The 26,420-nt window shown below is 38.6% G+C and overlaps 1 protein-coding gene across 1 annotated transcript; it reads right to left on the bottom strand.

The window, feature by feature from the left end:
* Positions 1–1,642: 1,642 nt before the first annotated feature.
* On the bottom strand, positions 1,643–23,186 carry LOC119795104 (major histocompatibility complex class I-related gene protein-like). The gene is made up of 4 exons (XM_038302928.1): positions 23,036–23,186; positions 6,876–7,175; positions 2,123–2,236; positions 1,643–1,952 (listed from the first exon to the last, which is right to left on the bottom strand). The coding sequence occupies exons 1-4, from the start codon at positions 23,184–23,186 to the stop codon at positions 1,903–1,905; spliced, it is 615 nt and encodes a 204-aa protein (XP_038158856.1). The 3' UTR covers positions 1,643–1,902.
* Positions 23,187–26,420: the final 3,234 nt, after the last annotated feature.

Genomic DNA, 26,420 nt, shown 5'->3' on the forward strand with positions numbered 1-26,420 from the left:
TCTGTTTTAAATTAAGGCTTTACTCTGCATTCAATTCATTAAATTTGATCACCGGTAGCATTAGAAGTTCATGTTTTTTCTCTCCTAGACTACAAATATAGTGAACTGAAAACTGTTGAGTCTGAATTTAAATTGAAGTTCCTTTTTTTAGATAATTGATTAAACTTAAATATTAAAGACCAGTCTGTTGAGTTCCTTGTTCTTTATCGATCATGAGTGTTATTTAAAAAAGAAGGGGCCTAGAGAACTTGACAATTTTAGAATATTGTTTGTTATAAACAATCCCTTTTCTTTTATGTTTCAAATCTCTGCACTACTGCAAAGTATGGAAACATATTTCGGCTCCTGGCTACAAAGGCAAAAACATTGTTTGTATTAAGGCTGCAGTTGAGTTAAAATATATTTATACATTGTTGCACAATTCGATTAGTCATCTGCATAACAAGCATCTGCACACAACAAAAATCTGCTAATATCAGCCTCTCCATCCCCCCGCTGGCCCATCATATAATTCTGTGATGGAGAGTTGCTTAGGAAGATTGAAGGACAATGTTGCCACTAAAGCCAAGCATTCAGCTCTGTGTGAGAACAGACAGAGGTAAATAACGCTGCCATTGGTACATCTCCTATAAGCTACCTGAGCTGGTTGAAGTTTTTCAGGTGCTTCAGAGATCTCCGAGCAACCAAATCAGTCTGAGCTGGTTAGAAATAGATCTTCCTCATTGGTTCAAATATCAGTGACCAACATGGAGAAAGGGAAGTGATGCAAAAAAAGATAACGTGCCTTTTTTTATCTTGTGAAATAATCCCTGATGTGGCCCATGTGATTCATAATCATTATGGTTACATTTTTCTACTATCTGTATTTAGGAGACAGTACTGAGATCTACCAGTTTCTACATCTGATCAAAAATATAAACAAAATGTAAAATGTAAATCCCTTTATTGTCCCACAATGGGGAAATTTACTCTCTGCATTTGACCCATCCCCTTGGGGAACAGTGGGCTGTATGTATATATATATATATATATATATATATATATATATATATATATATATATATATATATATATATATATATATATATATATATATAAACATTTTGCATTTAAGATAAAAAATATTATATTCTCTGTCCAGAACTCAAGTGGGAAAGTTTTAGTTTGACCTGGTTTTACTCCTTTTCCTTGACAGCGAGGGGCAGAGTTTTTGAGGTTTATTGTGACAAGCATGAAACAGGTGAAATACCAGTTTTTGCAGGATTGTGATGATGAAATAGCATTATAACAGATAAAAGGTCAATAAGTTTATCTTGCCTATTTTAGGCATTTTTAAAAACAAGAACAAAAACGTACACCAAAAGTTTTATTTTTTTTTATTTACATGTTTTCATTACCAAAAATATCTCCAGTACAACCTAACTGGCCGAAATGCCTGCAGCCAAAAAAAGACTTGTTTGCCAGGAAGTGACTGAAAAAAGTAACTAAAACTGCTTCTGGGAGGCTGCCAGCATCTGACCACAGATTCTGCTTCATTATGAATGTAGGAATTTCTTAAAGACAAAGCATGTTTTCTTTGTTTCCTTCTTCAGCCTCAAATCTATGGTCTGTTTGTTTTTAGAAAGTCATTTTTTTCCTTCATGAAGTTTCACCATGTGACTAATTTGACCTGCTCTGAACTGAAACTGGGATTAGATCAAACCAGGTTTAACAAGTTTTAGCTTTAATCTGATATGTGGTTAAAAAAACAAAACAGGTTTTAACAAAGATAAAACTTTGTTTAACTTAGGTCTGTAAAAGAGCCTAATCTCTGAAGCACTTGTACAGAAAGAAAGTATAAGTGTTTATTTTATTTCAGACAGAAGTCATAAAAAATCCCCACATCGGGCAACAGTTTGTTGATCAGGCCTCTGAGTTCAGTGGCTCAAGAAGCTCCAATCTCCCCTCTGGAACTGAAAAGTCACAAAGAGTACAATCAATAAAATTTATAACACCTCTGAAACATATCAGAAATGTAAATGGAGGTAAACCTATAAAGATGCTGTTTGTAATATAGTTCTATCTACAGTAGATACATTTCAGCAAAATATATTGTCTCACATAAAAAATCATGGTCGCTTACCTATTTTCTTTTTATAGACCACATATCCAGCAGCACCAATGGAAACAAGAACAAAAGAAATTGCTACAGCTATGATGGGAGCAGTTGTGTTACTCTGCCTCTCTGTGAACAAAGCTTAAAGAACAAATAGAAACACAAAAAGTCACAATGGTGCAGTTACATCTCTCTGCTGTAGTTCTTTTTATTTCTACCTGTAATAAAATTGTAGACAGCATCAGATATGAATCATGGATCTTATATAAAAATTCTTTAAAAACAAATGTTAGATATTAAATATTAGGAGCAGGATGTACAGTAGGAGTTTTTCCTGCGACCGAGTGTTGCAGATTTGAGGCCTAGCTCTGCATGTCTCAGTCACTGTGCCCTTGGGAAAAACACTTCCCCGTGTTGCATATGTAGGAATGAAAGATTGTAGTTTAGTAGCTCTATGAAGTCCCCTTACTTAACAAAGACCCTAGAGAAATACAAGCCATTTGTTAGGAATCCAGTTTGTGTGGTCTGTTTGTGTCGTTTCCTTCTCTCCACCACCAGGTGGTGCCCTGTCCTCATTGGGGCTCCCTGCACACCTGCAGCTCGTTGGACCATTACTGGAGGAGTACTTGTGCAGTGGGCTGTCACTACCTCAACGCCAGAATGTTTGCCAGTTTTGGGAACTCTAGCCAAGCTGAGGTTAGCTGAGTCTACCCTTCCATTGTTTCTCTGAGTCTAATGAGTTTTTTTATCTTTGCTCTTCGGCAGGAAGCAGGAAGTAACTGGACACCTGGTCCTTCTCCTCCTGGAAGGCATAACTAAGTTTACACTGAGCAGGGGAAAACCTCCACATGGTCCGTTCAAATTCCCTTGGAAATCCAAGTGACAGTGCGCTCCATTACTCCTCCGGGTCCAACGTATGTCTAAATGTCCGCTCTCCAACGAGTTCCCATCTGTCTGGATAACCCCACACAGACTGGATTCAAGGATTGACAAGAGCCCCCTCAAACGTGAGTCCCTCTCTTGCGAAATTCAAGCCGCAGTCTCAATTCCCACGGTCCTTGAACTGATCTCTGTGATCTTCCCTTCTGACTTTCCAGTTCCCGTTCACCAGTTCACTGAGTTCCAGATCCAACCCGTTTTCATTACAACAAATAAAACTGTTGAACTTTTCTCCGTGTTCTCTGAGTGGTTTCTCTGCATGTGGGTCAGATTTGTTAAACCAATCCTGATACCATTAAAGGAGAAGTTCGGTTTTTTACACTTTAAGCCCATTTTCTGTAGTGTCCAGGATGAAATCGAATGATCGAAACCAAAAGTTTGACAATTGCTCCTGTCTCTGCTTTTTGGCTCATTTAGAATCAACCCCTGGCTGCTTTAGAATGGCTAGCATAGAGCATGTCCGATAATGTCCTTAAAACAACCTTAAACGTTCTTTTTTTTAAAATATGCTACTCACCGTGTCGTCAGCGCTGTTCAATGACGTTCCAAAAAAAGTTTCGTGAAGAAAAAACGTTCCTGTAGTGTTTTATTTAGCATTTTGTAAATCCCATTGAGTTCTGTAGGAATAGTCAATTATTCCGCTGCCACCGGAAACGGAAATGGGGCCGGTTTACACAGTTGTAGTCTTTTCGCTTCACTCTGTGTTATCGGACATGCTCTATGCTAGCCATTCTAAAGCAGCCAGGGGGTGATTCTAAATGAGACAAAAAGCAGAGACAGGACCAATTGTCAAACTTTTGGTGTCGATCATTCGATTTCATCCTGGACACTACAGAAAATGGGCTTAAAGTGTAAAAAACCGAACTTCTCCTTTAACCATATACCGGCCTATATTATTTTTTACAGTTTTTAGGTAAGCTGTAATATGTAATTTTCTGTTTATGAAAATGTTGGCAGCACACTGATCATTAGGTAGCTCTGTTGCCTTGCAGGAAGGTTCAGGGTTCAGTTCCTGGCCTGGGGTATTTCTGCATGGAGTTTGCATGTTTTCCCTGTGCAGCGTGGGTTCTTTCCGGGTACTCCGGCTTCCTCCCACAGTCCAAAAACATGACTGTTAGGTTAATTGGCTGCTCTAAATTCTCCTTAGGTGTGAGTCTGTGCATGGTTGTGTGTCTCTGCACTGCCCTGCGACAGACTGACACCCTGTCCAGGGTGTAACCCTCAGGGTGTAACCAACGCGACCCTGGCAAAGGACTAAGAGGGAGAAAATGGAGGGATGAAAAAGCATATATGACTCAAATCTGCCCCACTGTCTCCACATAATGTCAGAATTAATAATGTTGGTATAAACTATGACTTATATTCCACATCGTACCGTGTGTGCTACAACTAAAGTTATGTATTAGTTGTAAATTATTATAGGACTTTCTGAAATCCACATCAGATTTATTTTCACTGAACCCACCATGAAGTCCAATCTCCAGCTCCAAAAGTTTTACAAATCTTATAGGTGAGTTTTTTGCTGGGACCTTTTTTCTTGAGCTGCCAAATTCTGATTAGGAAGGTGTTTTGTGTTGCAGAAGGTAGTCTGTATCAGATACTTAATCCTCTTTTCCAGAAACTTCCTAAAAAAAAAAAAAAAATCTGCTTCTCCAAAAGTCTGCTTCCCCAGGGTTGCTAACCTGAGTTTTCTGTTTGCAGACGTTTATGCCTTAGACGCCCTAGCGGCTGAACTGCAGATTAGACGTTTTTTAATAAATGCTTCTGACAAATCCCCTGGTTTGTTTGCCTTGAATTCTGGGTCCTCTGCTCTGAGTCCTGACAAATACGATGAAACTTTCTAAGGCTTAAGTGCTTCTGAGGCTAAATGCCACTTTAAATGCTCTTAAGAGCATTCCCACTGTATTTTTGATTTTCAATAAAACAAGTTTGTCTCTGCTGCGCTCCTTCACTGTAGTTATCAGCCACATTTAGTGGTGAAAATCTGTAAAAATCTGAAGGAAATTTGTAGACACAGGGATCAAATGTCGCAAACTTCGCTAAAATCTTGCCAATTGCCATCCTAAATTCGCCATCATCGCCTTGCTCTGCTTTGTTTCGCTCCAGATATGTCCCCTACTTAGGGAAAAAAAATGGCAATCCTTTACTTCAGCCGGGAAATTCTTGTTTGGTGAGAATGTATCTTAAGACTCACACCACTCAGGTGCTGTTCAATAGGCAGTCACTGTTTAAACATTCCGATCCCATATATGACCACATTCTAGACAAGGGGATTGATGCCTTCTATTTTATAGAAACATGAGAGCAACATGGGGTCTACCGATATATAAATAAGGCTTGCCCTTCTTGATAATGCCACCTGCACAATGCCCGTACTACTGGTAGTGGGATTGCTGCTCTTCACCTCAGCAACATTGAGCTTTCAGTCATTTCTGTTCTCCTTACCAGGTCCTTCTAAAGCCTGGTTTTTAACTGCAAACAACCTTCTTCATCCCCAGTTGCCCTCATCTATCACTCACCTACGACAAACAACAGGTTTGATATCTCTGCTTCTGTCTCCTTGAACTACAGTCGCCCTCAGCAGATGGCCGCTCACACTAAGCCTGGTTCTGCTGGAGGTTTCTTCCTGTTATAAGGAAGTTTTTCCTCTCCACTGTCACTACAAGCATGCTTAGTGTGAGGAATTGACTTTGAGTCAATGAGTCGATGCAATCAACTGGTTTTCCTTAGATACAAAACTTTGAATCAATTTGACTGTATGATCTGGTGAACTGTAAAGTGCTTTGAGATGACATGTGTTGTGAATTGGCGCTATATAAATAAACCGAATTTAATTGAATTTGTACTTCCAACATTAATAGCTTTCTCATCTCCTTGAACAACATGTTTTATCTGGTATCTGGTTATCAGCAACTTCAAAAAACATATGGACTATCATACCTGCCAATTTGCTGCTGATTTTAAACATGGATAGGGCTGTCTAATTCTTCAACAGATCATAAATGGCCTCACACATAATAAGGGGCGAACTTTGGACCAGGGCATAACCCTTCTCATGATGACACTTAACTATACCCCCAGATCACTCCCCGCAGTTCCCACTCTGCGCACCTGAACCGTCTCAGCTCCTGCCTAGAGAAGTTTAAATCATGTATGAAAAAACTTCCTACAGCATTATGACTAAAATACAGCGGCCATTCAAACCAGAACAACTAACAAGCTACACTTCCCCTAAAGCCTCTGTTCCATTTCCAGCCACATTCTTTCTTTCTTTACTTCTGTAACTAACCTGGGGGTTTGACCCCTCAGCTCTTTTGATATCCATGCCACCTCCATTTGCAAGACATACATCTTTTGCTTCTGCAATATTTCCTAACTATTTCCCTCCCTCCCTGCTGTAGAGAAGTTGCCCATGCCTTTTTCTCCATCAGGTTGCACTACTGTAATGCACTCCTCATTGGGTTCCCTGCCACGAGCTTCCAAAAGCTAAATATATTGTGCATAGCCCTGGCAGGATCCTGATAAGGGTACAAAAAATAAAAACATGAGCTTACCACCTCCATCACCCTTCTGGACCATCTCAGAGCCCTGAAGATAGTGGATTTTTTTTTAAATGGAACTTGAAAGTAACCTTTTTAGAAAGCTGTACTCGTCCTAGTTGTTGTTTTTACATATCTCTTTATGTTGTTCCTTTTATATATTCCTACTGTAGCACTCTGAGGTTTGATACCAAATAGAAAGTGTATAATAAATAAAAAGTTTTGTTATCCTTGTTATCCTAAACTACTGGATAGACCAAACAACACAAAAAGCAACAGGCAAACATTTTGCTTTTTTTTACCTCTATTGGTTTTTATCTCTGCTTCATCCAGTTGGATGTTTTCTTCCTCTTTGTCAAGGAACTTAAATACGCATACATATCTCTTCCAGTCATCAAGACTGATTGAGGAGATGTTCAGGTAAACCGTCATCTGGAAGGTCCCATCATTGTTTGGAAGGATCTCTCCATGTTCCACATGCTCGTGAATTTCCTCCCCATCTTTCTTCCAGAACATCAGGGCGCTTTTAGGATAGAAACCTGTAGCGTGGCAGCTGACTGGACTAGAAGGAGTCTTCTGCAGCAGAGACAAGGACGGATGCTCTGGGAAAGGACGAAAAATAAAATAAAAGGAAAACATCATTAAAAGTTGGCATACAAAACACAGATCAGTCAGATAAGGATTCATTTAATGAATGGGAACAAGGACAGATATGATGGTAAAAAAAATAGGACAATAATACATCTAGTTAGCAATCAAATCCAATTAAAATCAAGTAACCATTCTGCAAAAAAAAAAAAAAAAAAAACTTTTTATGTTTAGCTTTAAATAGAACTGTTTTCCTGTTTTAAGTTGACGAAGATTAGGGCTCACTCCTATTCAACCCATGACAGCATCAGATAGAGAAATTCTCGGATAGTTGATCATAATTCAAATCAAGAGGTATGCATAGACTTTTTTTTTAATTATATCAGATTACGGTTTAATTTTTCTGAGCCCTCCTGATTCCTTATTCTGTCTTTTTCAGACCACTCTCTGTAAACCCTGGAGATGTTTGTGCATGAAAATCCCAGTAGCTCAGCAGTTTCTAAAATACTCTGACCAGCCCATCTGGCACCAACAGCCAAGCCACACTCAGCGCCACTTAAATCACTCTTTCCCCAATCCTGATGCTCGGTTTGAACTGCAGCAAAACATCTTGACCATGTCTACATGCCTACTTGCATGTGATTTGCTGAATAAAATATTGCAATTAACAAAGAGTTGGACTGGTGTATCTAATAAAGTGACCTCTGATGTATATAAATATCTGGTCTGAAGTTTTTTAAACTATGCAACCAGAGTCAGACTACCACTACCACTAATGTTGTGTTTGAGTTGTAGTTTAATGCAGACATTTCTGAGATTTAAGTTAGAAATAATCGTCTGCTGTAGGACAGTACATATATATAAAGTGATAATGTCAAAGGTTATTGAAGAATGAGAAGGGGCCTACATGTGTGTATGTGTGTACATACACACGTGTAGAATTCATTTTTAAATTCTTCTTTTGTGTCTGGTTAAATTTTGGGCCGGCAGTCTGTCATTTTACCAATTTGCCTTATCTTGGCATTACATTACAGACAAAGAGAGCTAAAAGATAGACAAGCTTAAAAAAGGGTTCACTCCGTTGATTTCATGCCCTGGCTTCACTTTCCCTGTGGGAATTACCTGATCAGTTAGAGTAACTTCTAATGAACATATGGATTAGGATCCAAAGTCTCTTTTAATGCCTGTATTGCATTGGCACTACAATCTACACAAAAATTACATATGTAAAAACATGAGTGTTATGTCTACACTACTCCCAAAATTTCAAAGAGCCGCTGAAAAGTAGGGATTTTTTTTAAAGCAGATTAACACAATGCTGTGGATGTTAAAGATGGTGAATTTTCTATCGCTAATGATAGTCCAGATGCTAACTATGTAAAAGACCTACCAAGCCTCATTTGAAAAGGTTTTGTTTCTAAAACTGGAAAGCACTTCTAATGTATCTAAGAAGTGTGTGGAACCAGTTAAATATGTTCTTGGTTTAGTAGACAGTAGAAGCTTTGATATGTCCCCCTTCTGAAGCCATTACCTCAGGTTCTGAACCACTAAGAGTTCCACGATATGAATTTGAAGGACAGAGAGGCGCAAGTTAACAGAAAGTCAGTACAGAGTTTTTTCTGTAGGCATCCATTATAAAACAAACATGTTGCTTTCTGGGGAACATCCTACAGTATCATTCTCTATGTTGATGACTTTCAGATTTGCAATTTCCTGGGCACATCTAAGAAGTTGATGTTCCCGTAATGCTCAGATCACTGACCTCTATCTTGTTAACAGCTCTGCAAGGCTGAGGAGGTAAAGGTTTGGTTACAGTATTGTAGCCACTGCTCCAAGGTTTTGTGTGCTTGGGAAGTCGAGGTCCTGTATGTTCCAGCAAGGCAAAGGGGTAAAAGGAGTTGTTTTGCATTGTGACAGATGATCTTGGGGCCCATCCGATTGCAGAGTTTTCTGAAAGCTTTCCTAGTTCTCAAATTTGCTAATTATGTCTGGGTGACCAGAGTATTGGAAGGATAAAGAGAGGAGAGGGATGTCAACTTAGAACTAAAGAACAACATGAAATGTACAGTATGGCTAGGCCATGCAGAAAAATATTGCTTTGACTGACCTCTGTGTAGATAATAGGCAGTGTGCACTTAGTAAATCACAACTGTCAGACTGATTTTACAAAGGGCTGTTTGGCTGCAGGTTTTCTTTCCAATCAAACAGTAGCACACAAAAGTCCTTTCATCTCATCAGGCCATCATGTTAAGACTGTTCTCACTTGATGAAATGAGTAGAGTCTGTGCTCAAAGACAATGTTGAGCTTGTTGTAATGTTCACACCAAAACTATTTGTTATTTAGATACTATGATCTATAAACACACACGCAGGTTTCTCCAAGCTTTCAAACAGGAAGAAACTATTGTTCAAAGAGGAAGAAAATATTATTTTCTGGAACACTATCTACAGCTGATAAGGGCCTTTGGCCCTCTTGTGTTACTGTGGACTATGGGTTTTGAAGCCAATGCATATCTCAATAACCAACCACATGTTACAGCAGCTCAAATTATACAGTTGGAATGATTACCGCTCATGGTTCGACTGATAGATACATGTTGGATATTTGATCTCAACAGATATTGTGAAGGGTACTCTTTTTGTGAAATGTGTAAATTTCAAGGTTAGGTGGAGGTTGGTTGAGGACCCAAATGCAGAGATGAGGAGGCAGAGATTAGTTTTTGGAGATTTTATTCAGAAACTAATGGTAACAGAAGCATAAGTCCAAAAACAATAAACAGGAATCAAAAGCTAGGAGATGCCAGGGAGAAACACACATGACAAGTAAGGTAAAGAAGAGAAACCAGAACTAAAGAACTGCACAGGAGGAGTATATATGGGACAAAGAACAAAGCTGACAGGGAGCAGGTGTGGATAGAAGGAACTAGAAGCTAGGGGAAAGGACACTGGCACCAGGGTGCAACCGAGAACAACGCAAAAAAAAAACATGGCTAGACAACTATAATGACACAAAATGGGAAAGAAACAAATGACCAAAAAAAAACACAAAATCACAGTGTAACTGAAAACCACCCAAAAAAAAAAGGAAGTCCACAAAGGACAGAAAAGTGACAGTAAGAGCTTGGTCAGTTGAGCTGCATAATGGATGAAACAATGTTGAAGCATTGTCTTGGATTGCAAACATAGCCTTGATTTGTCAAATGCAGAAGTCATGTTTGGAACAATAAATGGTAGTACTCAAATTTGGAGAAACACAAAGTTCTCTAATATCTAATTTATTAGATATTCTGTGTGGGTGTGTGATACCTTGTTTTTTATAATGGTGTGGGGAGTTGAATCCGTTTACACAGATGAGACCAGAAACCTGGTCCCCATGTGTTAAATCCCTTCTTTGAGTTGGGGTTAAGTTTAGGACAAAGCTGTGAATTCAGGTTAGGGTTAGGTATCAGTTGGTAATGAAATCTAGAATAGGTCGAATAAAATGAATGTAAGTCAATGAAAATTGAAGGATTACGACTGCTTTGGGGGGACAGTGCTCCATCACTATGTGAACATTGCTGTGACAAAGAGCTAACTGTTGCACAGGGAGCTGTGTGGCAGACTGGATAAGCAGCTTCTGATCAACCAGGCTTCCCAGAGCCGTCCACAACAAGTACCAGAGAACTGTCAGCATATACATTTGACCATTGCTAAGGTAATATCAGTGTCTAATAATAATACTAATATATTTTATTTCAAAGGTGCCAATCTGGACACTCAAGGTCACTGTATAAAAGATAAAAACACAACGGGCAGAAAGAAAGTCAAAACAGAATAAAAAAGCATTCAAAAAATAGGAAGGCTGGGACAGGGAAATTGATATTAAAAACAATAGGACATTTTAAACGGGTGAGTTTTGAGTTGTGATTTGAAATGGAGAAGTGAGTCCATATTTTTAAGTATGGGTGGTAAAGAGTTCTAGAGATGGGGGGCACAGCGGATGAATGCTTTGCTCCACATGGGGGTTAGGGCGAGCAGAAGGGACAGACAGGTATGAAGCAGATGAGGATCAGAAAGCAGGGAGGGGGTGGGAACATGCAGGAGGTCTGATAGATATGGTGGGGGGTGGTGAGGGGCCTTGAATGTCAACATTAGGATTTTATATTGAATGCGGAGCTGTACAGGGAGCCAGTGAAGCTGTCGGAGGACTGGGGTGGTATGGTGGATAGAGGAAGTTCTTGTTATATTGCGGGCAGCTGAATTCTGGATCAGTTGTAGTTCATGGAGGTATTTTTGAGGAAGGCCAAAGAAGAGAGAGTTACAATAGTCCAGTCGGGACATGAGGCTGTGAACCAGGATGGCAGCAGTGTGCGGAGTAAGGGAGGGACAGAGGCGGTTGATGCTTCTTAAGTGGAAGTAGGCAGACCGGGTAATGTTATTGATATGGGATTGAAAGGATAGGGTGCTATCGAGGATGAGATGAAGAAGTTGATAATAAGTGGGAATCTGTTGGTTTTGGAAAGAGTGAATTTAGTGTGAAAAAGAAGAACCTCGGTTTTACTACTGTTTAATTGAAGGAAGTTGTTGGTGAACCAGGCTTTTATTTCAGAGATGCAATCTGTGAGGGAAGTGGACAGAAGAGAAGATGGTTTTGTGGTGAGGTAAGCCTGAGTGTCCTCGGCATAGCCGTGGAAGTGGATATAAATTTAATACTGCCATGGGGAAAAAGGTAGATAATGAAGAGGAGGGGCCTCAGGACAGAGCCCTGGGGCACACCTGAGGTGACAGGGGAGGGGTGGATTTGAGGGTCTTCAGTTGAATGAACTGAGTGCGGAAAGAGAAGTAGGAAGTGAACCAGTCCCACAAAGTGTTAGTGATGCCAATTGAAGAAAGCCAACTGAGGAGGGTGGTGTGACAGAATGTGTCAAAAGCTGCACTCAGGTTGAGGAGGATGAGGATGGTGAGTTATCCAGAGTCAGATGCCATGAGGGGGTCATTAATGATTTTGATTAGTGTTGCTCCAATGCCATTTTTTGGCCCCGATACCATTACCCAATACCTTGCTTTGCAGTATCAGTCGATACCGATACCACACCGATACCATCCGTTTGAAATTGATGTGTGTGTGTGTGTATATATGACGAACTGCATACTACTTGAATGTAAAATATTGCCATCATGGCTTTGTCAAGCTGCTGCCTACATTAGTGAAGCAGGAAAAAGACTAAAATAAAGTGGATCCAGTAGAACTTTTCATTGCCTACCTGGAATAGGTGACAATAGTTGAATAAAACTTTTGCTCTCAAAATGATATCGGTGCCCTATTTCACTAGGAGTGGATTCGTTGAGCTGAGAGTAGCCTTGGGGTTGTTGCCAGGTCTCGGTTAGGCAGAGAATGTCCAGCTTACAGGCGGTGATTAGGTCCTGAATGAGATGTCCCTTACTTGTCAGTGAGCGGATGTTAAGCAGAGCAAAGTTCAATGCACAAGCTGGTGGTGGTGTTAGCTGACTGAGCTAGGCGGGCTAACAAGCTGTGGTCGACAGCCCAGCTACTGGAGCATGGAGGATGATGAATCTACAGTAACAGTGGCTAGCTTCCAGCCATGGAGTCCTGCACAAGCATCGGGGGGTCAATTCGCTCATGTGTCAGGGTACGCGCACAGGGGGGAGGGACAAGCAGATGACCATGATTGATGTGTCAGGAACCAATCGTGTGCAACGTACAGTCTTTTGTGACTGGTTGGCGTTAAAACTGATTCCTCACTATAGTGGGGACCATTGATTTTAGTTTCACTTCCAGATGTTCTATTTCACTGCTTGCTAAGCGGCTGCGGGGAGGTCTTTAAGCCAAATGGTACAAAATGCATCAGAAAGGATCTCCTATTGCACCTTTAAAGGTGGTGGTGGGGGGTCGTTTTGTTGTTTTACTTATCTTTAACACTTTTGTTAACACAGATTTTTGTCAGTCACTGAGCTATAGAAAACCATACAGTTAATTAATTATGTTCAGATTATATGACATTATTTCATTTTTTTTATTCATCACATCTTCAATTTAACACCAAAGAAACAAAGCACATGTACGAATGAATAATCCCTCTTTCAGGCTAAAGAGAAATAAAACAAATCCATTGATAAATATTGACCTTGCTCTCCACAAAGAATAAAAACTGGATCCGAATCCAATGTTTTCCATAAGTGCTTGAATGTTTATTTACATTCTCCAGTTGTTATCAAAGATTTTATTTTCTGTTGTAACTATAATATTATATTAAAACTGAAGCTTAAACTCTCAGGCATCTCAAATGTTCCCTTTTTGGTTTATGGCCCAATTAGCAATAGATTCCTGTTAACTGTGAATAGAATAGTCAGCAAAATAGAAACACTCTATGGTCTTTCTCTTTACAAAAACAAAACAATAGAAAAAAAAAATGCTTTCACAAAATTCAAAAGCAAGCTTGCTTTGGTTGTTTTGTTTTGTTTTTTTCAAAGCAATACAAATTATAAATCTTTGAATGAGGTCCAAATAAAAAACACTGACAAACACTGCAAAAGGCACTCCTGTTATCTGAAGTGCACCACAGACATATTAACCAAACTTCAACAGTTCTACATTGTTAATTCAACTTTCTTCTCAAATTTTATTTGGCAAAATAATTTGAAAAATATTCCAGGAGAATTTCCCATTAAACAGACATCAGTAAACCTTAACCTAAATATTTGTAACCCCATGGATTAAAGTTTATAGTTAAATAGAGCATTTAAATTGCTTGAAATTTGACTTTTGAGGATTTACTGCCCCCTGCTGGTTTAATTCTATTAGCTTGAAATTCCTTTTAGACAGAATGTTTTAATTCTATCAATTTGTGTTTGAATGTTTCTTGTAATTGTAACCAAGAGGGGAGTATTCCCCAGAGATATGCTACATTATAGGGACTTGACAGTAATATTGCAAGAATAATATTTAAAATACTACGTTAACCTTCACCTACTAGAGGCATTTTTCCCGCTTTTCAATTTCATTTTAGACACGGCCTGAAAGGGTGTGTTGTATGTTTAACCACTAGATGGCAGTCTTTTTTAAACTACTGCATCTTGTCATTTTATTATATCAAATTAATTGGTGGACTTATAGCCTATAAGGGCATCTCTTTGATGAGAAACCCAGATTTTTTTTTGCATCTTAGTAATCGATATACATTATCCACAAACAGACAATTACACTTGAGGAAATTTAGGAAATATGAAAGAGTTTAATCTTTTCTGTTGATCACATCTTCTGCTTAATATGAAAGAAATACAGCACATAAACCAATTAGTAATTCCTCTTTAAGGCAGATAAAAAGAAATAAAACTAATTAATTGATAAATGTTCACCTTACTCTCTACAAAGTATAAAAATTTAATCAGAATCTAATGATTTAGATTAGCTGGAGTACATAAGATGTTTTTTTATGGCTAGGTGGGTCCGTTGCTGCTCATTTCAAAATACTTCTCACCTAACCAAAACCTCCTGAAAACGTTTTTCGAAATTCCCCATTTAAAAATAAATTAAATTTGGCAGTGATAAAAATATTTTTATTTAGAAAATATTTTTCTAATCACTAACGATTACAAAGCAGTTATGTATTCAATCCAGACACATGTAAGTATCCCACAATTAGATTTTTAAAAAGGCTGCATAGATACTGTTAAATGATCTGGACAGGCTTTGCTTTTATTGGCTCATACAATTTGGCCAAAAATCTTCTGCTAGAATCTGTGTACTACTGTGTAGTAAATAGAAGTTTGTAATAGTATATATAAGAGATTAGTGGTATGTGTAGAGATTGATAGTATATGCAAGTATAGTATATACTATACTTGCATATACAAAAGAAAGTTTGATAGTAAACAGAAGAGTTTAATATTAAATGAAAGGGAAATGTTTAGTATTACAGATAATTATATATATGACAGTTTGATGGTAAACGGAAAACAGTTTCAAAGTTTATATAAAGGAATTTGATAGTAAACAGAAGAAAGTTTGATAGTGAATGGAGGAGAGTTTTATAGTATACACAAGAATAAATGGAACAGGCTGTGACACAAACAGAAGACTTATAGTATAAATAAAAGAGTATGATAGTAAATGAAAGAGATTTTGATAGCACATATGATAGTTTGATAGTATATGTAAATTATATATTAGAGGGTTTGATAGTATATATAAGAGAGTTTATACTAAATGGGAGAGATTTAGATGGTACATATAAGAGAGTTTGATAGTAAATATGAGAGAGTGAATAAATGGAAGATGGTTTTTATAGTAAAAGGAAGAGAGTTTGATAGTATATATAAGAGTGTTGATACTACATGCGAGAAATTTAGATGGTATATATATATAATGGTTGATGGGAAAAGGAAGAGATTGAATAAAAGGAAGAGTTTGAAGTACATAGAAGAGATTTTAGATGTAAGGAAGAGAGTTTATAGTTAAGTGAGCTTCCTTGGAGGTTCTGGGTTTGCTCTCAGTGTTTCTGGCTATGCCTTTTATGTGAGCTTTAGGCGGGTCAGAATCTGTCCAACATTTCCCTGGTTCATCAGTTTCAGAGACTCACTCTTTCACTTTCACTCTCTTACATATGGTGTTTAATTCTCTGATACATTCTTTCTAACCATCCAACTGCACATATACTGTTAAACTCTCTTTAACATTTACTATCAAACTCTCTTCTGTTAACTATCAGACTTTCTTACATACTATTTAACTCTTACACATACTTGCAAATGCTCAGACTCTACATACACTATTAATCTCTTGCATTTCCTCTCAAACTCTCTGCCATTTCCTATTCAAATCTCAAAACCTAAGTCTCTTCCTTTAACTATATACTCTCTTATTTTGATTCAATCTAAATACCCCCCATTGAATAAATACATTTAAAAAATTGTAATCTGAAAATGATTTCATTAGTTTTTCATGTACTGTAAAAATAAATTAATAAAAATGATCGAAATCTTGCTCATATTAAACAAAGCAAAAACAAGCGCTGTCAACTCAGTTGTAGAATCCTCTCCTATAAATATTTAATTATCTTTGAAAGAGTACAGATCAAAGAGCACTTCACTCTCAATCTGCAGGTTTACTAGTGGTTTCTAGAATTTCCAAAAGTAGAATGGGAGGCAGAACTTCTTACCAGACTCCTCTCCTGCAGAACCAACTAACCAGTTTGCGATGGAGACACCCTATCTGCTTTTATGGGTAGGCTTGAAACTTTCCTTTTTGATAAAGTATATCAAAAAGGAAAGTATAGTTAGAGTGGCTCAGGTTATCCTGAGCTATCTCTATAGTTATGCTGCTATAGGCTTAGACTGCTGGAGGACATAAGGACCCCTTTTCCATCATTCTGCTTCATTCTACTTCTATTCTCCCACTCTGCAGAATCTGTTAGTTCAATCTCTAACGTTCTGCTCTCTTTTTCTCATAGTAGCTTCATCTGGTCTGTTCCTGTTTGGCTGTGACTCCATGCTGGATAGAAGTAACAGCTGTGCTGCTGGAATCAACACCTTCGTTTATAGATGTCCGTGCTTGGCCTGTTTTTCAGTGTAGTCCTGTTTCTCTGACTGTGACTAACTGGATGTGCTCTCTTCATCCTCTGACATGGGAGCCGGCTTGGAGCTTTTCTGCCTTGCTATGTGTTTCCTGGACGGGGATGCCTGTGGACTGGTTGACAGCCTTTTGAAACTCTGGTTCTTTCTGTATGTCTGCTTCTGTCTCCTTGAACCCCAGTCAGCCTCGGCTAAGCCTGGTTCTGTTGGAGGTTTCTTCCTGTTAAAAGGGAGTTTTTCCTCTCCACTGTTGTAACAAGCATGTTTAGTGTGAGGGATTGCCTCACATAGTCAATGAGTCATATTACTTCAGCAACCTCTTCAGCATCATGGAAAAGAAAGGAATACTGTATTCCACAGATGAACATCTTTTTTATCTTCATTTACTTGGCAATACTTTAAGGGCTACTGTAGAGTTCCACAATCAGTGGCATAACCTTGGCTTATCTACACAGGTAGTTCTAACCCCTCTCCAGCTGTGGCAGGGTTGAGTTATTAACAGTGCCTGTTATAGTGCAATTCAAAACATCATAATTGCATAGTCTAATTGTCCCTTCGGAGACTAAAAACAACTTTGTTGTTACTAAGAACATATTTAATGTTCATTTTAACACTCATGAATATATATAAAAAAAAAAAGTGCCTTGTTTATTGTCCAACAATGGGGAAATTCACTCTCTACAATTAGCCCACCCCCTTGGGGAGCAGTCTGGGGTTAAGGGTCTGGCTCAGGGACACAGACAGTTCGTAGGAGTGTGTGGGACTTGATCTCAGAACTTCCAAGACCCAAGCGCAATGATCTAACCACTAGGCCATAGTCTAATTGCATGAAAAATGTCAGAATCTACAAACCTGAATCTGCTGAAAATCTGCTGCAGAGGTAGCTCACAGCTCACTATTAATGGTTCTTTCCTCAGTGTCTTTAAACTGAGCTGTAGATTTCTGAATCTCCTTTAATTTAACAGGAATCTTTTGCCTGGTTCTGTGTCTCTGGACAGCCATGTCTTGGCAGGTTTGCAGTTTTGCCATCCTTTCTATTTTTTGTGACCAGTCTGTTGAGTTCCTCGCTCTTTATAGATCACCAATGTTCTTTTAAAAAGAAGGGGACTAGATGACTTCACACTTTAAGAATATAGTGTGTTAAAAACAATCCCTTGTCTTTTATATTTCAAATCTCTGCCCCATTAGTATGGAAGCATATTTGGCTTCCTGGCTTATTGAGAAAAAACATTGTTTTTATTAAGGCTGCAGTTTAAAAAAAACAGAAATTCAAATTATTTTATCACCGATCGGTGCTTTATTATGTAATCCTTCTGTTTAATTAAAATCTATAGAACTTCAGTTTAACTTTAGTCCAAAACCTGAAAAGCAATAAATGTTCCTTTTTTTCTATAGACCCAAAAACAAAAGTCCGATAGGAAAGACAGATGTCAGACGCACTCCCAGACAGACAGACATTTGAATCAATCAATATCCTTGTCATTAAGTAAAGTCTCCTTCAAGTTCACACGTTCTCCGGGGCGTCTGCAGCCGGCTGCTCATTTTGTCCAGGGGAACTGTGCTGACCCCTGAGCCACAGCCTGGGATTGTCCTCATGCTAATAAGGAGGGGGAACCAATTCATCGTTGCACAATTCGATTAGACATCTGCATATTGAGCATCTGCACACAACAAAAATCTGCCAATATCAGCCTCTCCATCCCCCCGCTGGGCCCCAGTGGGGTAAGCACCCCGTGACCCCGAGGGCAGCCCCCTGTCCCTGTTCCAAACCCATCACCCTCCCTCTCTCCCTCTCATCCCCTCCTGACCCTGTCAGGCCCGGCTACAATACCTGACCCCGCCCCAGAGACGAGACGAGTGGAGTTCAAGGTAAATGTCCCTCTCTCTGCAGCCGTCTGCGGGGCACTGATCGGCCCCTGTCCGGTAATCACATGCACCGCTCTTTTCCACCCAAACAGACAGATGCTCAAAATGTTTTTTTTGTTGTTTTTTCAAGCAACTTCTTTAAAAAAGACTCATCCTAATGACCTGCCTTCAAAATGAAGGTTTTCCTTTTTTGGGTTCCATTGTAAGCAGCCCCTATTCAGAAATCTCAGCCACTCAGACTATTTCCCTCCGTTTTTCATCCCTTTTATTGATTCATCTGGTTTGCTTTCAGCAATTGGAAAACATGACAGCAAGTCAAGAAGTTTAAAATATCTTTAGCAACACCAGATACAACCGGAATCAGGCATCATTAAACCAAATAACATCCAACAGTAAACTAAAGTGAAGTTTCTTTATACAGCCCAAATATGGATTAAAGTTCTGGTTCTGTTACTTTCTAATTGTTTAAATCATAGATGAATCATCATATAATTCTGTGAGTTTTTAAGGTAGATTGAGGGACAATGTTGCCACAAAAGCCAAGCATTCAGCTCTATGTGAGAACAGACATAGGAAAATAATGCTGCCAGTGGTTCCTCTCCTATAAGCTACCTGAGCTGGTCGAAGTTTTGCAGGTGCTTCAGGGATCTCCCAGCAACCAAATCAGTCTGAGCTAGTTAGAAAGATAATGTCCTCATTGGTTCAAATATCAGCGACCGACATGGAGGCAGAAGTGATGCACTAAAGCTAATGGGCCCTTTTTTATCTTGTAAAATAACCCTTGATGTGGCTCATGTGTTTTATAAGCATCTTGGTTTCGATTTATTTCCCTATCAGTTTTTGAGCAGCAGTAACAAAAACTACCTGTTTCCACATCTGGTGGGAAATAAATACAATTATCAACATTAAATGATGGAAAAAAGTTCAGCAACATATTTGTAGTTACCATGTTGTCTTCTTTAGCCATGACAGAAAACATTAGAATGGCTAACAGGGTGAATAAGAACAAACTGATCTGCTCACATCTTATTTGCTTTATAAGTTTATCTGTGCATCCATCAATCGCCCGTTATAGATTGGGATTATTAGAATCCTATGGAGGAAGATTCTATCAGTATCAGATTTTATTTATCCAGATCTCATAGGTGGAAGTTGTAATTTAGATGGATTTGTAAATTCAATTCAGTTTATTTTGATAGCGCCAATTCACAACACGTCATCTCAAGGCACTCTACAGTTCACCAGATCATACAGTCAAGTTGATTCAAAGTTTTCTATCTAAGGAAAACCAGTTGATTGCATCGACTCATTGACTCGAAGGCAATCCCTCACACTTAGCATGCTTGTAGCGACAGTGGAGAGGAAAAACTCCCTTTCAACAGGAAGAAACCTCCAACAGAACAAGGCTCAGTGTGAGCGGCCATCTGCTGAGGCCCGGTCCAGGAAACACACAGCCAGGTAGACAAGCTCCAATCCAGCTCCCATGTCAGAGGATGAAGAGAGCACATCCAGCCATTCACAGTCAGAGAAACGGGACTACACAAATTGAGAATGTTGTCCTTTAGCTTTGCTTTCTGTTCAACAGAACAGTCCCATACACCCAACCTTTTAGCATTTATTAGAAAATAATATATTTTATTTATTCTCTTTGTTAAACCAAAGGCTGATTTCTGAAATGGATGCAGCAGTCCTCCTTTTTCCATCTACAGAATGAACCATGGATTTAGATATTTTGCAGCTGACTTTCTCAGTGCTCAGTGGTGCAGTGGGTAGCACAGCTGCCTTGCAACAAGGAGGTTCTGGGTTTGAATCCTGGTCTGACTTCTTTTTGCATGGAGTTTGCATGTTCTCCCTGAGCATGCGTGGGTTCTCTCCGGGTACTCCAGCTTCCTTCCAAACTCCAAATACATGAATGTTAGGTTAACTGGCTTCTCTAAATTCCCCTGAGGTGTGAGTGTGTGTGTGAATGGTTGTTTGTCTCTGTGTTGCCCTGCGATGGACTGATGACCTGTCCAGGGTGTACCCTGTCTCTCACCTGTAGACAGCTGGAAAACAGCACCAGCAGTCCCTTATCCCTGCTTGGGATAAGCTTGACGGAAAATGGATGGATGGATTCAAATATTGCAATAGATGTGTCTGAGCTGTTGTATTTATTGTAATATTCAGTCCCTATTTATAGGTAGCCAAAACTTCAGATCAGATTAGAGTTTCTGTCTGCATCAGGCTAAACAGCTGTGTATCAATTTGACAAATGTTTATTTTTCATTATTTTTCTCAAGTAACAATAGTATCTTAAACAAACAGAGATCCAAACAGTAAATCAGTTTAAGTCATCAACAGTCTGGCTGCAAAGCTGAATTATGAACATGAAGCTGAGCTCCTCTGAGGAAGACCATGGAGAGCAAAACAGCACAAGTCAGCTTTGATTACTTATTCTGAGAAAAAGGACAGACAGACAGATAGCAGTTATATCAATACGTTAAACATTGTTAGTGTTTATTCAGGTTGTTGTAATATGATGTAATCATTTATGTTGGGGTGATATTGGTGTAGGATCCTCGAGTTCGTCTTGCAACCGCAGGGCCGCGTTCCAGCCTCAACCGTGTCAGTCGTTGTATCCTCCGCTGAGGATCTCCACCCTCATCGCCTACTGATGGTGTTCAGAGGGCCTGATGGCGCCTGTGTATAGTAGCCTCGCATCTGTCAGTGTGGCTACTATACAGCTCACCACCATCAGTGTGTGAATGAATGACTGCATATAGTCAAAGAGCTTTGGGTCCTTGCACTTGAAGGCCCACAATACAAGTACTACTAATCTGTGAGTCACCTGAACCTTGTTATTCATACGTTTACTTCCAGCAGGGCAAACGACCGGAGTCTTGGTCAGGTGAGCTGAGAAACAGAACATACTATTCTCATGTTTTATTTATTTAAGCACTCTGACGTCCTTTATAAAGATGTTTTACACACTAATTATAAATGCTACATATTTCAGGCAGTGAAGCTCCTCCACTGAGTCATTAACTGTGTCATGTTAAGGTGTCAGAGGCAGTTTGTCTGCAACAATTTCCCATCTCTGCTTTAAACAATCCTAAAAGCAACCATTTTGTGGCTGTATTTTTCTCTTTCACACTATTACAGATAAACTTTATTTTAGTTCTTCTGGAAGGCATGATGATTTTAGTTACCTGGCAAAGTGTTCCACAAGCCATCTTATTGTCTAATCAGAATCAGAAAATACTTTAATAATCCCAGAGGAAAATTACTTTTGTTACATGCCCCAGATATAAACATTTTTATATGTATATATACACACAACAAACCACACAAGATAATATCAATATAAATATATACACATATAACTCTTCTATATATATATATACATACCGTATGTGTGTATATATGCATATATATGTATAACTATAAATCCAGATAAAGTGATAAAGTGATAGTGATGAATATAATGGGGTGTGGAACACTTCCTTCTCAGATGTGTTGGAGCTTTGGATAGAACATCTCCAGTTGGAAGTGGAAATGGGAGCAGAATGATAGAATGAGCTCAATCTGTTATAAGACAATCAGAAACTTGAAGGAACATTCCTGAAAATAGACAGCACCAGATTAGATAAATGTAGTTTCATTCAAAGCTAAAAAAAAAAAAAAAAAAAAAGATGGGAATTTAGGAGAACATGAGCTACTTTCCAGAATTTTGTCGAATTTTTATTGGTATTCTACAAATAAAATATCATCAGGATAAATGGCTACATAACCCCACCCATTAAGCTTCAAATGACAGTGGACACTAATAACATTTTCATCAGGGCTCCTATTAATAGTTGTTTAAGAGTAAAATCTAAGTTTTTTTTTCCATTTCATTTATTTATTTATTTATTTGAATTAAGACAATGCACATGTCAGCTTAAAACATCAATGTAAATATGCCAGATTTAGAACAACAGCTAATTTGCATCTACTGTCCCAAGGCAGGTAAAAACAATGAACATTAAACAAGACACTACGAAGAGAACAGAGCAGACACAAACAGATAAGATGGAAATAACATGAAGTCATAATGAAATTAGGTTAACAGACCCAAGGAAACTGATAAATTCACCTGCAAACACATGTCTGGTTAGTTTTCAACCAGTGTTTCTGCGAGATTTTAAAACTTAAAACAAGTTCTTACATATTCAGTTGTATTTGATTTTTTTGTAAAGTATTTGTTAAAACAATTGTGTCCATAAATCATCATATTTAACTACAAAGAGAAATAAACTCTTACCTGTTTATTTACATGGGTAAGGAAGGGACAAATTTAGACATAATGGGGTAACGAATTCTGAGCAGCTAATTTGACCCAGAACAGAAGCGATAAATCTCTCAAAGTATTTTACTCTTAGTTGTCTCATGTTAATTATAAACTTATCTTGGAACCAACCTCCAGGTGAAATTATCAGAGCCTCAAGCCTTTCTGCTTGAACCTCTATAGCCAAACCTGCCTTGACATCCCACCATGTCCCATAAGAGGCCCACACAGATCCTCCTCCATGATTCACCTTTTTCACCTTCATCTGTGAGGCAAAGTCCATGTTTTTCCCTCTCAGATCTGTTCCTTCTAGCTGTTTAAGCATCAGTCTCCCAAAAACAATCACTGATTGATTTTAGGATTAAAATTCCCTTTTCTATAATGCACAGTCCTCACAGTTTTTCCACATTTGTCTCAAATAAGGACTCATTTACAAAGCTTTGAGGGCATATTTGAACAATTATAAACCTAACTAGGAAGAATGTTTAAAATGAAGACCTGTAGCCTACATAAAAGCGAAATAAACAACCTCTTGGACTTGAGGCAAACATCAACATTTGTCTTCTGGGAACGTTATCTTTTACCTAAAGCAGTTTTACTCCACATTTACATAATAAATCTGAAAACATTTGGGGATATGTTGTCTATCATACTCTGAGCTTCCTCTAATCTTTCCAATGTTTAACAAAAAAAAAAAACATTTAAAGACAAAGTAAAACAATTATTTCTCTAATGTTTTACCTTATTAGTAGTGTTTCTAATTTATCTTCAAATTAAAATCTTTAATACTCCAGGATTGGATATTATGATGTTAAGAGAATAATCCCAAAATTTAAGTCCAGCAGAATAAAAGTTCACCCCCTTTAAAACATAGAAGTCTTCTTTAAGGCTGGTCTGTTCATATGTGCTTCTGATGACTTTGTTCTTGGTCTTTCTCATTCTTTGCAGGGAGTGAGTGTCAGCAGCTCCTGGTCATAAAACGGCTTTTGGTCGTGGTCCCAGACTTCTCTGGTTAGGAGAGGACAGAGAGTCTCTGTGTCACTCTGATGGCACAGGATGTGAGGCGATCACTGAGAATGTCAATAATCACTCAAACTGAGCTTGATGTGATGCCAGTTCATTACGACATCCTGAATACCAGGACCAGGTGTGGCGTCTGTTACCATGACCAAATGGACACAAAGAAGATTCAAACAAGTTGATTTTCTTAAAATAACCAAGATGAATCCCGAGTGAAGGGGAGGAAACAGAACAGGGTGCAAACTCAAAGGTCACTTGGTCCATAAAAAACTCAGAATGCAATCCAGGCACAAACTCTAGAATCCAAGTCCAAAATCCAGAATCTAAAGTCTATGCAGAGAGAGAACAGGGGTCATACAGGTGATCCAAATAAGCACACAACTGAAAAACTCCAAGAGGGCTACGGCTTTGGCAGGGTCAGAAACAGTGCAGGTTTAAGAAAGGAAAAAGAATCACGGTGGCATTAAAGGTGAGTCAGACCTTTAGATGATCTAACAGGAGGCTGGAGGGAATCTGAGAACTTAACAGACAGCTGAACAGGTGGAAGACATGGAAATAATCAGGCAGAAAGTAAATGGTGCATTCAGGGTAGGCTGGGAAAGATCAAAACAGGTAAAACTTTGACACCAGGAGGGTGAAATTTAACATTCAGATCATTTATAAAATCAAAATGTCAATAAAAGGTAATGTGTCCATTATTTATCCACTTCTTATGTTTGGATTAAATGTCACAGAGGAACAAACACAGAACCAAGACCCATTGATGGTTCTGATACTTTCAGTAGTTGAGATGGAAAAAAAAAAGTTTGCTGCAAATCACTAATCAGTAAGATCTAAACCATTTTCTTTAACATTAAAGATTTAGATAAGTAAGGTCAGATGAAAAGAAATGACAGCAAACAGATGGAAGCTAGAAGTATATCATACAGACTGTGGTACACTAACTGGCCAAAAAAAGTCACCACCACAAAAAAAATGAACACACACAATTTTTCGGTGGACGGCCTTTTGCTTTGACTAGGTATGAATTTGCAGGAGAATATTTAATTTAATAAAGCAGGAATTTAACAGAGGAATTATTTTAGATCCACCAAGCCCTGCTGCATAAAAACAGCTTTAAATGGATCATACTTATACTTTACTCTTATCCATGGAAGTAGTTTTCATGTCATAGAAGCAGATCAGTTCCTTTGTCTAGCGGTTCTGAATGCCTAATTTCTTGGCTCAGCAGTCTGGGACTCTGAACATTTCTTTAGTCTGGGCTAAAGACTGCTGGAAGTAAACAAACAGAACAGAAACAAATGTTAAAACAAGGTAATTAGATTTGGGTTTCATCTCTTTCCCAATATCAGGACCCAATGTCTTATAAATGGTAATTGGAATTTATTATATGCAATTATTTGGTCATACTTGACATTCAAATAGCTTTACACCAGAGCCATGTGAAGAGCATGCACACATCCATATGTCAACATGCAGATTAGTTAGAAATATGGGTTGTGGTGCCTTGCCCAAAGGCTCATTGAATTGTGACATTAGGAAGCTGGAATCAAACCCATATTTCAAGGATTGCAAGATGACTTCCTGCTGTTATCACAGGCATCAGACCTTCAGTTAAAGAGTTCAAATCTGGTCATTCTAAAGAGTGTCACCTGATAGTGAAGGATTATTTTATCTCTGTGATGAGATGAGATGAAGGTCCTTCCTTAATTTCACTGTGTTTATGAGTCTGCATTAAAAGAAGAATTCTGAGTGCCTCTTATCTGACATATTTTTGGAGCTGGTACATCTCAGAGGTTTGCTGCTGATGTGAAGGTTGATAAAAGCAGACATTTTTCTTTTTCTATAAGTTGCAGAGTTGACTTTCTATCCATGTATCTCTTGCTTATATCAGCTTGCATCCTCTCATTCCAGTAGTTGTCTGGTGTCTGTCTCTAGTTCAAACAGTAAAGGTTGTCATTAAAAAACTTTGTGACGTTATTAAAGAAACTCAAACCAAGAAATGTATAACAACTAATTTAATAAATGATCTGTGAAGTTTCTAAATCCATATTTTTTATTCTTGTATAAGAATGTTATCATTACTTGTTTGTAAAAGTCAAATTGTACATATGAACATAGGAAAATGTAGGTTTGATCTGATTTATCTCACAAACTGATTGAGTTGTCAGAATATCTGTCTGTTCATTTTATCTGCTGGAACTTGAGGCTCAGCGTTCCCCCATCGGGATATATTTGTAGCTACAACACAATGTTCAAAAGCCTTTGTCCCTCATCCTATTGCTGGGAGCTGCGTCTCAGAGCGCGTGGACAAAAGGTGTCAAACGGAGCGTTGGACTCAGACCGCCATGTCCTCTGAGGCCACTCCTAATCCTATTAATATGGCCCATGCAGGGGTATGGATCCTGAACTCCCTTCATCCCTGAAACCATTAGGGTCTAAAGGGGACCAACATGTTTAATCGGTGCAATGTGTGTGACTCAGGGTGTGTGTGTAT

The sequence above is a fragment of the Cyprinodon tularosa genome, unplaced genomic scaffold (genome assembly GCF_016077235.1).
Source record: "Cyprinodon tularosa strain WSP-4 unplaced genomic scaffold, ASM1607723v1 ctg5, whole genome shotgun sequence".
Lineage (NCBI taxonomy): Eukaryota > Metazoa > Chordata > Actinopteri > Cyprinodontiformes > Cyprinodontidae > Cyprinodon > Cyprinodon tularosa.